The sequence below is a fragment of the Pleurodeles waltl genome, chromosome 10 (genome assembly GCF_031143425.1).
Source record: "Pleurodeles waltl isolate 20211129_DDA chromosome 10, aPleWal1.hap1.20221129, whole genome shotgun sequence".
Taxonomy (NCBI): Eukaryota; Metazoa; Chordata; class Amphibia; order Caudata; family Salamandridae; genus Pleurodeles; species Pleurodeles waltl.
In genome coordinates, this window is record NC_090449.1 from 240554227 (window position 1) to 240567061 (window position 12835).

The following is a 12835-nucleotide window of genomic DNA, read 5'->3' on the forward strand; positions in this document are numbered from 1 at the left end:
GGATTTTGGGGTCTTTCTGGTGTAGTAAGTTTTAACTTGCCAGTTGGATGGAGCACAAATATCATAAGTAGCCAAGCCATTTAGATCTGAACAGAGCTGCCAATAGTTCCTTTAATATTTATTGTTGTATTAACACAGAGGATTTTAAAGCATACTAACTAGTTTCTTCCTGGTACGGTACTGCATGTCAAAAATAGCACGTAACAAGTCAAATAATAAAAACTGCCATTTTTACAATCTCTGTGTCTTGTTTACACATCTTCAAGCGACATAAATACAGCTATACATCCATCCCTAGTAAGCGCTGCATTCTCAGCAGTAGAGCAGTAGAGCAAAACCTCCAGCACTGGGAGTGATTTGAAAAAATATGTGAAAACGCTAAAGGGTCATGGATTCCTAGCAAATGTAGGATCAGCTGTTAAAAACTTGGATGCAGCGTTGGCGCTAGGCAGCTCAATTTAGCCCCAGCACAGGGGACAACACAGGGGTGCGCCGTATTCAATTAAATACAACGCATCCCTGCTTTGTGAAAATGACAGAGCGCGGCGCTGCCAATTTTGGTGCAACGTCACGCTCTGCCATTTTCCGTTAAATGGGCCTTTGTGGGAGAAACTGCTGCACTCCTGCTCCACTCCGCACTTTCTTTTTAATGTAGATGGAACCCCTGCTGGACTGGGGACACCACAAGGTGAAATTGATGTAAATTAGCCTCTCCTGAGGCATCATGGAGTGCACCAGATAGGAGCAGTGAATATTTTAACAGCAGGTCTCCTGTTGTGCAGGGTTCCCACACGTCTACTTTTATTTTTGTTTTCTCTTTTGTTTCAGGGGTGCCCAGTCTCACACCAACACACCAGCTGGTCACCACATTCGGGGCAGCTTGGGGAGCCGACCCAGAGCTGCTCCTACTGACTCCCCACCCGTCTGACTTATTTTCTGCCAGCACAGGAACTGGCAGCCTTCTTTTCCCCTGTCCACTCCGTGCAGGTAGGGTGTTTGATGTGCAGTGGCTGACCTGCTCCCCTCAGACATGGATGCGGGCAGCAGGGGCAAGATGCCAACAATCCACCTTTCCTCTTTTGCTTGGAGGTCTGGAGACGGGCTCCCAGGCACCTTGTTTTCTGTTCGGGGTAAGAATGAACCTGGGAGCTGGCCCTACACACCCCCTCCCTGGGTGAAAAATAAAAGAATGCTTCTTTCTTCGACGTCAGAGCTCTGGCCCACCCAGCTGTAGTTGTTGAAGATGCGGCGGTGCTCCATTTCTTGGAAAGCTGTCAAATGTCACCAACCTTAAAAAGGCCATAACTTGGGACTTGCTGGGCCAATTTGAATGATCTAGTCTCATCTTACTGCAGGTGGTGAGCTCTAGGCACCAGGAACAGTTTTAGCAGGCCGCCCCATCTCCAAGGTGATGTATTTTTTCAGGGAGCTGGTTCGACTGGCTCTCTGCACCAGCTCTCCTCCTGGTCTTTGTCTCTGGGTGCAGAAGTCTAGGGCTTTTCCCCATCTGCTTCTCAGGGGATGCAAGGCGGCCAGCTTCACTAGCCCTTGGAGAGAGTCACTGGTCCTGGGGTCAAAAAGGGGGCAGAGCCCTTGGTCCTTTTGGGCATCAGTGGTTTTCTCCTTTCAGTTGTCCATGGTTGTCCCAGTCCCAGGACCAGCAGCAAAAAGCACAAAAGCACCAATGGACATTTCTCTCCCTCTTGCAAAGTTTTTAAAAGGGGCGGAAGGTTTTAGAAGTCAGGTACCCCTGCCCAATCGTAGGGTGCCACATCACCTCTCCATCCCTGTACTAACCCTACTGCACAGCATGCTGGGACAGTTCAAGATAGCATCATCCATGAGTCACTGGTCATATCTGCTCTTGGGGTCGCAACTCTGCCCCCTGCTGACATCACTGCCAGGGCCTTTCCCACCAAAACATCAAAGAGGAGTCCCCTCTTGTATTGCCTCCAGTTGCCTGAGCTTCCATCTTTGTTTTGTGGGCCTGTGCTATCCCCAGCCCTGGTATAGTGTGACAAGTACTTAACTGATGCAGATTTGCATCATAAACCCTTCCTCCCCAGGAGCTAAAGGAAACTGTTAATTACTCCTTTTGTGTTCAGGAGCCTTTGCTCCCTCTCCAGGGGAGAAGTGTAATTAACTTGGACTAGCAGAGTGGCAAAAGGCATGGGCTCTGATCCTGAGCTGAGCCCGAGAAATATGACAATTCTGGATGTCCAATAAAATGTACATGTATGGTCTTGGGACCGGTGAATATCAGCTGTGTGCACCTTTTCCACCCCAGTTTCATACCTCACAGGACTTTTAGGCCTATGGGAAGAAAAACTGCACTCTAAGGCAGATTTGCCCCTATGTATATAATGAAGTGTCATTGCAGACAAAACAGTATATCACACTAACTTTACCTATAAGTGCCCACCAATATTATAAGGCCTATCCCAGGTCAATATCTAACTCTACAGAGTCCCATCTGCACCATGCTACCTGTGTGCAGGTTCTGGTCTGCACACAATGGTATGCTCACACTTGCAGCCCGCACTCATTTGTACACACGTGTGAAAGTGTGCACTTGTTACCCTTCCAAGTGCCCCTTATCTTAGCTGCATCACAGCGACCTCATCTTAAAGGGGACACTCCCAGTAAACACACGCAGTTCGTTTACAGTGTAATTACCGTTGGCGAGACACATGCAGTGAGACTGGCTCACAGTAAAAAGTCCAAAACCGGGTGGTCCAAACAGCAAAAAATGTTATTGTTTTAAGTGGGGGAGCCCATTTTCCAACAGTCTGGGATTTTTCTTGTGTTGTGCTTTCACTTTATTATTGTTTGTGTGCTCAATAAATACTTTACACATTGCCTCTAAATTATGCTTGACCCCTTTTGTGCCAAGCTCCCACAGGGTTAAACACAGGTTAATTTAGCGACTTTTGTGGTTCACCCTGACAATGAGTGTGGTTGGTGCTTAGTAAAGGTTAGGACTCCCTCAACCAACAAGCAAATTTCTTGCAGCATGCTTATAGACCCGCCTGAGAGAGGCAGTTCAAGCCTCTTCAGTTCTCATGTATGAACACACTCCACCACTTCACTCTCCATGGAGGGAGGGGGCAAGATAAAGGCAAAATATACAGAACTTGGTGTGCTCAAAGCTGGCTCTGCATGCTATGACTCATTTTTATGTAAAAAAAAATCAGAAGTGGAGGTATTTGCCATGTGTGGTATAACCACACTCTATTCCACACAGCTTGGTGTGAGGGGCTTAATGTTTAAATTAGAAACAGTCTCAACACATGACATTATTAAACTGCTTGTAAAATTGTAAGTTTGCTGAAAAAAACACACTTTGATTGGTATGCTCGGCAAAAAGTATGCTAGTGCTAAACAGCACTGACAAAACATCTCACTTCAGAATATTTTTCTGCAAAGTAGAATGTACATGCCACCTAGCTCATGACACTCTTTTTACTGGATGGACACCGTCTCCTTGGCAAGAAGTTGGGCCTCACATAAATATGCTGAACTCATACTGGTGTAATTTTCAGACAACAGGACACATTCAGCAGAGCCTGTACAGTGTCTGCTTTCATTCAGAGCAGCAACATGCCCGCGAGGGGGCTTTGTTATTTAAAATTCCAGCTGATCAAAAAACAAAGGCCAAAATTTAAATTCCAGCTGATCAAAAAACACAGGCTGAATTTAAGGGGCCTTCAGGCCTTTTGATTGAGCATACTGGCTGGAAGCTACCTGGAACCTCCCACCTAGGTGCAAAGCTGCAAACGCAACAGAGGGGAAACAAAGGCTTGCAGTATGTTATTACTTCACAGGTACCTAAGAGAGGCATGCATTTGGCTTTGTTCAGCCTTTGTATATAAGACATATGCATGCACTGTAAGAATGCCATATGTGTTGGGCTACCACAGTATTTACACAAATAACAATTTAAATACCACTATTTTGTTTTATTTCTTTTATAGCGCTACTCATTTCAGCTCAGGGTGTCGGAGCGCTTTATATCACACGTACGCATTGCACATTGAGAATAAATCATGTGTATGTAAATCATTGTACAGGATGTGTTAGACAAGACAGTGAGGTTAAAAGGTGTAAGGGTCACATGTTCTTTATAGTTCACTGTGCTATATTAAAAGTATTACAATTTATGAACTGCAAGTAACAAAAGGATCTCTGTGTTAACAACAGTGACCCATCTACAAAAAAATAGGATGCACTTTGCAGGAGACATATTGACCCTTTATGCTGCTATGAAATCAGAAATGGGACTAAACAAAATATAGATCTTTCCAGCAGTGAATACACTTTCAGAATTACCTTTCCATTATTTTACCCTGAGATTTACTGGGCACATAAGGATCTATGCAGCAGGTGCCTTAACCCCATAAGATATTTTAAAATGCAAACTTTGCAACCAAACAGAGTAGATTTACTGCCAGTTTATCCTTGTGACAATTTCTTTGGGGCAGAGTTTAAAAAAAACAAATGTATAAGTTGGGGCCTAGATTTTGCGTCAGGTTTGTGTCACTTTTTTGGCACAACTTTGACATAAAATCTCATTTGTTGAATATTGTATTGTTCTCAAATGTACTCTCTACAGATCTATGTGTGTGAGGTCTTAAGAGCTGACGTCACTTTTTGTGATGTCACTTCCAGTGAGGTAATGGGTTGTGATGTCACTTCTTGTGATGCCGGATGCGATATCACTCTCCATGATGTCATGCACTGTGATGTCACACACCAAGATATCACTTGCATACCACCTTACTTGGTAGTCTCCCCACTTCTTTTTTTAGGACTTGTGCCCTGTCCAACCCTCTGTTCTTCAGATGGTGTCGCAAACCTAAGAGTGAGCTCTATCCTTTGGCCAGCATTTCCTCTCCAAATATCTTCTCAGAATATATACTCACGGCACTGAAAAAGAGGAATATGGGAAACAGACTGCTCTGCACTACATTTAGCATGATGCCCTTGTGGAGGACTATAGCAGAGTTCCCGATCAGTGCGCACCCCTTCTGTTGACTCACCTGAAATAGAGGAACATCCTGTGCTAGGAATTTCGCCAAGTTCACATCAAGGAGGGCTCGAAGTAGCAGCACACTTTCATTCTCTTCGGGATACTTCAGTTTTAGGTTTCCAGCAGCAGTTAGCACTGATTTCACTGCCCTCATGCCATAATCATAGTGATGCTGAGATGACAACTGCTCAGAGCACAAACGGTAAGTAGCTACAATCTTCTGGGCGAGACTGAAACAATAAATATAGCGCATCAGATATATATACATGTAACATCTTAACCATTTATCAAGTTTTCTCAGCAAAAGGTAAACAAAGGGAAGTGGTAGCAACTCAACATTTGTACACATGTAGGTAATTTTTCTAAAGCACATTGTAAAGATTTTATTAAGACTTTTTTCCAATGCGTTTGTTCTGCACTTTACTTTGATGCAAGAATCGGTTCTATGAGAAGAATTATTTTAAAACATCCAAGTGCCAGCAGCTGATAAATAATATGTTATTTGAGTATAATAAACACTAAAGTCTGGAAGTGTTGGTCCCTCCGCTATAGCGGAGGAGCATCGCCCCGAGGCTGAAAGCAGAAAAATAAAGGGATAATAAAAGTATTTTATTATCCCTTTATTTTTCCGCTTTCGTAGGGCCAGGTGGGGCAACCATTCTCCAAGTCGACAAGTGGAGGAGGAGTGGTGGTGCGCTTCTAAGTGCGCATGTCAGACTTGCCGCCAAACTGACATGCGCTCTTAGAACTCTCCACCCGGCTATATTTTAGTGCAGTGTCCCACTCCCTCCCTGAGCAGCATTTCTGCCGACTCAGGCCAATCCGGCACTTCTTTCATGCTGTGTAACAGCATGAGAGAAGCTTCGGGATTGGTTTGGAAGGAACGAAGAAGACAAGAGGTGGCAGGAGTGGGAGTGGCGCAACACGGACGTGTTTTTTTTTTACTGACCCCCCCGCACCCCTGCGATGTAGCCGCTCCTTGCGCTACACTCTACCCCCCAACCCTTCCTGCCAGCAGCCACGACTGAACTCTGCATTCAGCCCCTACTTCTGTGAATGCAGGAACACGAGAAACAGAATATAAGATAAATAGCATATAAAATCATACAATAACACCTTTACATGCAAAATATTTATTGAGTTTTTAGTGGACACAAACATTTTGAATAAAGCATACACGTGACGATGCTAGATTCTCAAGTGACAGAAATATCATTTAAATTCAGCATTTTAAAATAGATTTAGTGAATAAATAACACAATACAGAATTACAAGGAAGTTAGAGTTTGAATTAAATTTTGTAAGTTCATACGTAAATAAACCTATTGCACAAGAGAATATTTATTATATGCAGAATACATAAAATTTGATAGCATCATAAATACATTTATGAAAAGCAAGCAATAAACAACCAAATACAATAAGAGGGAGTAAAGCCATAAATATTTCTATTTCTATAAACAAACAGTGCAATGTCAGACTGGAAAAACTTAACCACTAAGTTCATTACTCTCCCATGAGGGACTAAATTATCTTAAGACTGACAACAATTCATATTGCCTAAACTCTTCTTATTAAGCGTATTTATTCTTCAACGGGTTACAGTTGCTTGGGGCACCCAGGCAGCTGGGTCTGCCCAATAGTTTATTTCTTTCTGACCAGATCTTAATACACTTTGAACCTCATATACAAAAAATATTTGCATTTTCAAATTTGTTTTGAGTTTGCAAACACTAAAACCCTTTTTCAAGTGTTCTAAGCCCATTTAACGATTCAGGAACGGTTTTCCAAATCATTGAAAGGGTTTAGAAAACCATACTGAATCAGTATTTGCGAGGGGAAGGGAAGAACAGGAGGTCACTCAGGGAAGGAGGAAGCATCCACCAGCAGGGAGGGTTCACCTGCATGAGGAGTCACTAGATGCGAAGCACTTTGGTTGGATTCTGATCCAAGTACTGAGGAGGTGGCTGTCTGGAAAGTAATATGCCAGGAGAAGGCAGACAATGTGGCTTCTCCTGAACCACAAGAAATATCTTTGGTGGTATCCCAGGAGCAGTCCTTCCATCTCTGGGGAATGAAGCCACCCCCTCCACCTGTCTAGACGTCCTATCAACAACTAGGCATCTAAATGCAAACTCTGTTAACCCTCCTACGATTGCAAGTGTGCTGTAGGCACCTGGCATCTAGCTTGTCACTTGCCTGTGGCCTCCAGTTCCTCCTTCTTCCAGCCTGATCCAGGTGCACCTGTTTGACCAAGTGACACTGCTGCTGCCCGGAATTTCCCACCTGTGTTTTCTTGCTCATTGTTCTTCCCACCAACACAAGCTCCTCCTTCCCCAGGACCTACTTAATGCAAGCTACAGTGCGACTACACTAGTGGGCACCTAGCATTCCATTTGCCTGTGGAGTCCAGTCCCTGCTTGTTCTAGCTTGATTCAGTTGCCGCAGTTTGACTGAGTGACACACCGCTGCCTAGTTTACCTGCCTGAGTTTTCCTACACACTGTTCTCCCTGCCAACAGAAGCCCCGTCCACCCCAGGACCAACTTAATAAAGGCTGCAGCGCGGGTTCACTAGTAGGCACCTGAGCACCTAACTTTCTTCTTGCCTGTGGCCTCCAGGCCCTGCTTGTTCCAGCCTGATCCAGTTGCTGCAGTTTGACCAAGTGACACAGCAGCTGCCTAGGTTTTCCCATCTAGGTTTTCACACTCACCAATTTTCCCGCCAACAGAAGCCCCTCCCACCCTAGGACCTACTAAATGCAGGCCACAGCGTGACCGCACTAATAGGCAGCTGGGCACCTAGCCTGTCACTTTGCCTGTTACCTCCAGTTCCTGCCTGTTCCAGCCTGATCCACTTACCAGTGTTTGACCAAGTGACACTGCCCCTGCCCAGGTTTTCACACCCGGGTATTCTCACTCACCATTCTTCCTGACTTATTTAATGTAGACCCCAGCACGGCCGCAATCACCGGTCGTGCCGCTGGTGCACAAGTCCATTTGCGCCCATGCGTGCCTGGACCACGACCAGCATCAGGAACCCTGTCCCCACTAAAATCTAATGCAACACCACAGTTGCAGCCACCACCAGAGCCAACAAACACCACCACTACTCCTCTGCCATCCTCCTAGACCTTAACAACATGCATGGGCAAATATGCTGCTCCTGTGCATCCCCCAACACCATGGTAGGACCTTTCTCCTGCACCCATTGCGAGTTTGCCTGCGACACCTCATACTCCGACACCACTACCTCCAAACAACTGATGCACACCACCACCGCCACCCCACATCAAATGTCTGCCATACTCTTCAACATCCGATCCCTCTAGAAACACTCTGCTAAAAACTGTGACTTCCTCAACAGCAACACACCTTCTCTTCCTGACCGAAAAATATCTTAACCCAGCCTCCAACCCGGACATTGCCGCAGCCATTGTGACCGCCTACAAAATCACACACCAGGACCAAACCCCTAAACCAGGCAGAGGATTTGCAATCATCTTCAAAAACACGATTGACTGCACCATCTCCACGGACTCAGACACCAACCTCATGAATTACTTCTACTTCAAAATATGAACAGACTACAATGCCACCCTGAAGAGAACTCTTGTCTACCATCCCCCGGGTCCCTCAGTGGAATTCTGGAACCACATCCCAGACTTCATAGCACCCCTCCCCATCAGATCAACCAACTACATCCTCGTCGGGGACCTCCATTTCCACCTGTAAGACACCACAGACCCCCAACTCCACAGCCTTTTTAAACAGCCACAGCAACCTCGGTCTCACACCCGGCTCACCTAAGGACCAACTCACAGAGCAGGCCACACCCTTGACCCTATTTTCTACTCCAACAACAGGATCACCACCACCCTCACAACCCCAATCACATGGTTCGACCACTACATCATACATTTCAAAATACCCACCCACCAAGCTACCCCACCAGAAAACCCAAAGCAACATTTAGACACTGGAGAATAATATCCAAAGAAAACTGGATCAAGACTCTAAAGGAACACCCACCCAACCACATCGGGAACCTCAATGTTGACACCAAGCTCTTCAATACATGTCTCACTGACTGCACCAACTGCACTGCTCCCACCAAGAAACAAGACCTCCAAAAGTAATAAACAACCCAGCTGGTACATGAATGACTCTAGCGAGTCCAGCGCCACTGCAAACAACTTTAGAGAAAATGGAGACTGGACAAAAAAGCAACTGCAAGATCCATATACAAAGACACCCTCAACCTCTACCAACAACAACTATGAAATGCAAAGTAAAAGGCCCTAATCTCAGACTCAAAGCCAGCCCCAACAATGCCAAAGGCCTCTTCACTATCATCAAGGAGTTCTCCAAACCTGCAGCTGCCAACAACAACAAGATCCCATCCCAAGCACTCTGCAATGACTTCTCAAACTTTTTCAAATAGGAATTGCCAGGATCTAAAACACATTCAACCCACAGTATATCATTATGAACCCCCTGAAGGACACCCACCTCTTGGCCAAACAGCAGCTAAGCAGCCCCTCTCGAATGAAGATACCATCGCCCTGATGAATACCATCCACTCAGGAGCCCCCTCAGACCCATGCCCCCACTTCATATACAACCTTGGACGAACCATCATATACCCGAGCGCACCGCAATCAACAACACCTCCATAACCACTGCCATATTCCCGTCTTGCTGGAAAAATGCAGAAGTCAATGCCTGTTAGGCTTGTCAGCCTTAGGGTGGTCTTCCCCCAAACCTTCTGCCTCCTTGCCTCATATTTTTGCTGTACCTTTTTGTTGGCCTTAGGACTCAGATCACTTTACCACTGCTGACCAGTGCTAAAGTTTGTGTGCTTCTCCCCTAAACAGGGTAACATTGGTGCATACACAATTGGAATATTTAATTTACTTGTAAGGTGGTATATCCAGTGCCTGTAAATTAAATGCTAGTAGTGGGTTGCAGCACTGATTGTGCCACCCACTTAAGTAGCCCTTTAAACATTTCTCAGGCCTGCCACTGCAGGGCCTGTGTGTGCAGTTTCACTCCCACTTGGCATTTAACACAACCCTTGCCAAGCCTTAAACTCCCCTTTTAATACATATAAGTCACCCCATAAGGTAGGCCATAGGAAGTCCATTGGGCAGGGTGCTATGTAACTAAAAGGTAGGACAGGTACTTTTCAGTTTCACATGTCCTGGTAACGAAAAACTCCCAAAGTCGTTTTTCACTCCTGTGAGGCCTACTCCTCTCGTAGGCCAGCATAGGGAATTCCTTAATATTCTTTAAAGCTGTAATTCCTGATCAGAAATGAGTAGCTGCACCATGTTTTATATCTTTGGAATGGTAATAATAAATCCTCTTTACTGGTAAAGTCAAATTTAACGTTACTATTTTGGAAATGCCACTTTTAGAAAGTAGGAATTTCTTTGCTTTTACAGATCTGTGTGCCTGCAGCCTGGCTCAATACACATCTAGTGTGGGGGACAGGTGCACTATGTACATTCTTCTAGACAGCCCCAAACACACGAAGGTTAGGTGTGTCTGAGTATTCATCTGCATTCTGGTGGCTCTCCTGGACAGGAAGGGAGGAGGGGAGCTGACTCTTACACCTGAATAGGGATTGCCTGTCCCCACCCAAAGCGCTGATTATCCCCTTACTGATAGTCTGGAGCCAGCACTATGTAGAAATTACCTCTGTGCACTTCAACGACCCTTCTTTGAAGTCCCCCTAAATTCAAAGGCACATGTGAGTATAAGAAGTGGATCTCGGACCCTACGGAATGAGTACACTATTGGACCTGTGGGGAACTCTGCCAAGAGTAAGGACTGCTGTACTACAAGGAGTGCCAATCTTCTGGACTGCTGCTCAAGAAGTACTGCTCTCTGCTTTGATGAGCTACCCTGCTGCCTACTGATCTCTGTCCCGCTGGGGAAGGACTGGCGCTCTCTCATCTAAACCCAGAGTGACTCCAAGTGCTTGTTGGTTTGCCCCATTTTCCTGCAGTCTCAGGGTCATCAAAGACTGGCTGCAACCAGCACCTGGACTCTGCTGTGAGTCCTGCTCTGTAAAGTGGTGCCAATCCAGTCCTGAGCCCTTAAAAGTATCTGTGCTGCTCCCCAAGGAAAGCAATGCATCAACGGCGTTGCGCTGATCTGAACCAACTCATTTTCTCTCGATCCAGACGCATTGCTGTTGCTGGCCAAGCCAAGGACACTGTATTGCTGACTGCGCAAGGCATCATCCCCGGATTCTTAAGCATCTCTGACCTTGTGCAATGCATCACTCTGACCCAGCAGCGTAACGACAACACATCACCTCACTTCCTGACTTTCAACGTATCCTTGACGCTGCACAGCTTGAAACCAACGCATCACCTACATCTCCTCAATCGACAGCAACACATCTCCTCCTCTGCTCCATGCATCGAGTCCTCAGAGTCGATGCTTCTTCCATCCGAAGTACTTTCACAGTAGGTCCTGCATGGATCCTGTAGCTGGCCTACCCTCCATCATGGTCAGCCAGAACGTTGGATTTACCCCAGTCTTGCGTGATCTCAAATAACCTTTTAGCGCTATTGACTTCTAAGCACTACTTTTGGTTTATTCTTTAAAAAATCATAACTCGACTTCAAATAATTAGATTTTTGTAATTTTGGTCTTGTTTACTCATAAAAATATAGTCTATCTTTCTAACCCTGTGTGGCATACTCTTTGTGGTGTTCTTACAGTGCAACTGCATGTGCGTGTGTTGCACAAATATTTTACACATTGCCCCTTTGATATGTAAGCCTACCAGAGAGTGACCATAAGTTGTCTCTAAGTGTGTAGCTAGCTTACCCTGACTAGACTAGTGGCTCATGCTTATATAGGGTGCATACTCTGACAACCAGAAACCCAAGTTCTAACAATGCCCTATTGAAGAGACCAACAGCGGACCCCAACCCACTCCATAGCTACGGACCCGTCTAGCTCCTGCCTTTTCCAGCTAAAGAAAGCCATCAATACCCAACTCGCAAATCACCTAGTGCTTCTTCAACTCCTAGACAGCTCTCAATCTGGCTTTTCGATTTAATTCACAAAATCATATATAGAGCATTTCTGCCAAAAGTCCTCCCAGCTCTAGACAGACATCGCAGGTCGCCGATCACACCAAGGACTAAAACCTAAAGAACCAGGTTTTCAAAGCCTTGCAAAAGGACAGCTCATTATCAGCTTGTCGTAGCTCTAAAGGAAGAGTATTTGAGAGTTTAGGTGCCAAGTAGGCCATAGAACGGCTTTCCCACTGAGACCTACATATTTTAGGAATGTTCAGCAAGTAGGCTGTATCAGATCTAAGAGGCTTGCAAGGTATGTAGAGAGAAGCAAAAACCTTAGCAAAGGGGGGAACTTACTGTGAAATGCCCTGTACAAAATGCAAAGGGCTTTAAATTGCACACGTTGCTCCATCGGAAGCTAGTGTAGTGCTGCCAAAGCTTTTTTGACGGACTGGTGCCTCAGAATGTTCATAAGAAGTCCGGCAGCACATACTGAGGTGACCTATGATATAGGACATTACCATAGTCAAGACGTGAAATTACAAGGGCCTGGACAATCTGCCTTTTGGTTAGGAAAGGAAGAAGATCAAAGACTTTCCTCAGCCGTCTTAGGACTCCGAAGCAGACTTCTTTACTTGATTGTCCATAATAAGGCTGGAATCCAACCATATCGCAAGACTGTTTATTGAGCTTTTTGGGGGTTGGGAGGTTCCTCAGACAGTCCGGTAGGAGCATAGGAGTCCTGTTAAAAAAGTTACTGCCTAG

At 45.5% G+C, this 12835-nt stretch overlaps 1 protein-coding gene across 1 annotated transcript in view; it reads right to left on the bottom strand.

Moving 5' to 3' along the window:
• DNAH3 (dynein axonemal heavy chain 3) overlaps positions 1-12835 on the bottom strand; it is a 536699-nt gene that overhangs the window by 231793 nt on the left and 292071 nt on the right. Inside the window, exon 33 of the mRNA XM_069210285.1 lies at positions 5040-5259. Coding sequence (XP_069066386.1) covers positions 5040-5259 — 220 coding nt within the window. The remainder of the gene's footprint in view (positions 1-5039; positions 5260-12835) is intronic.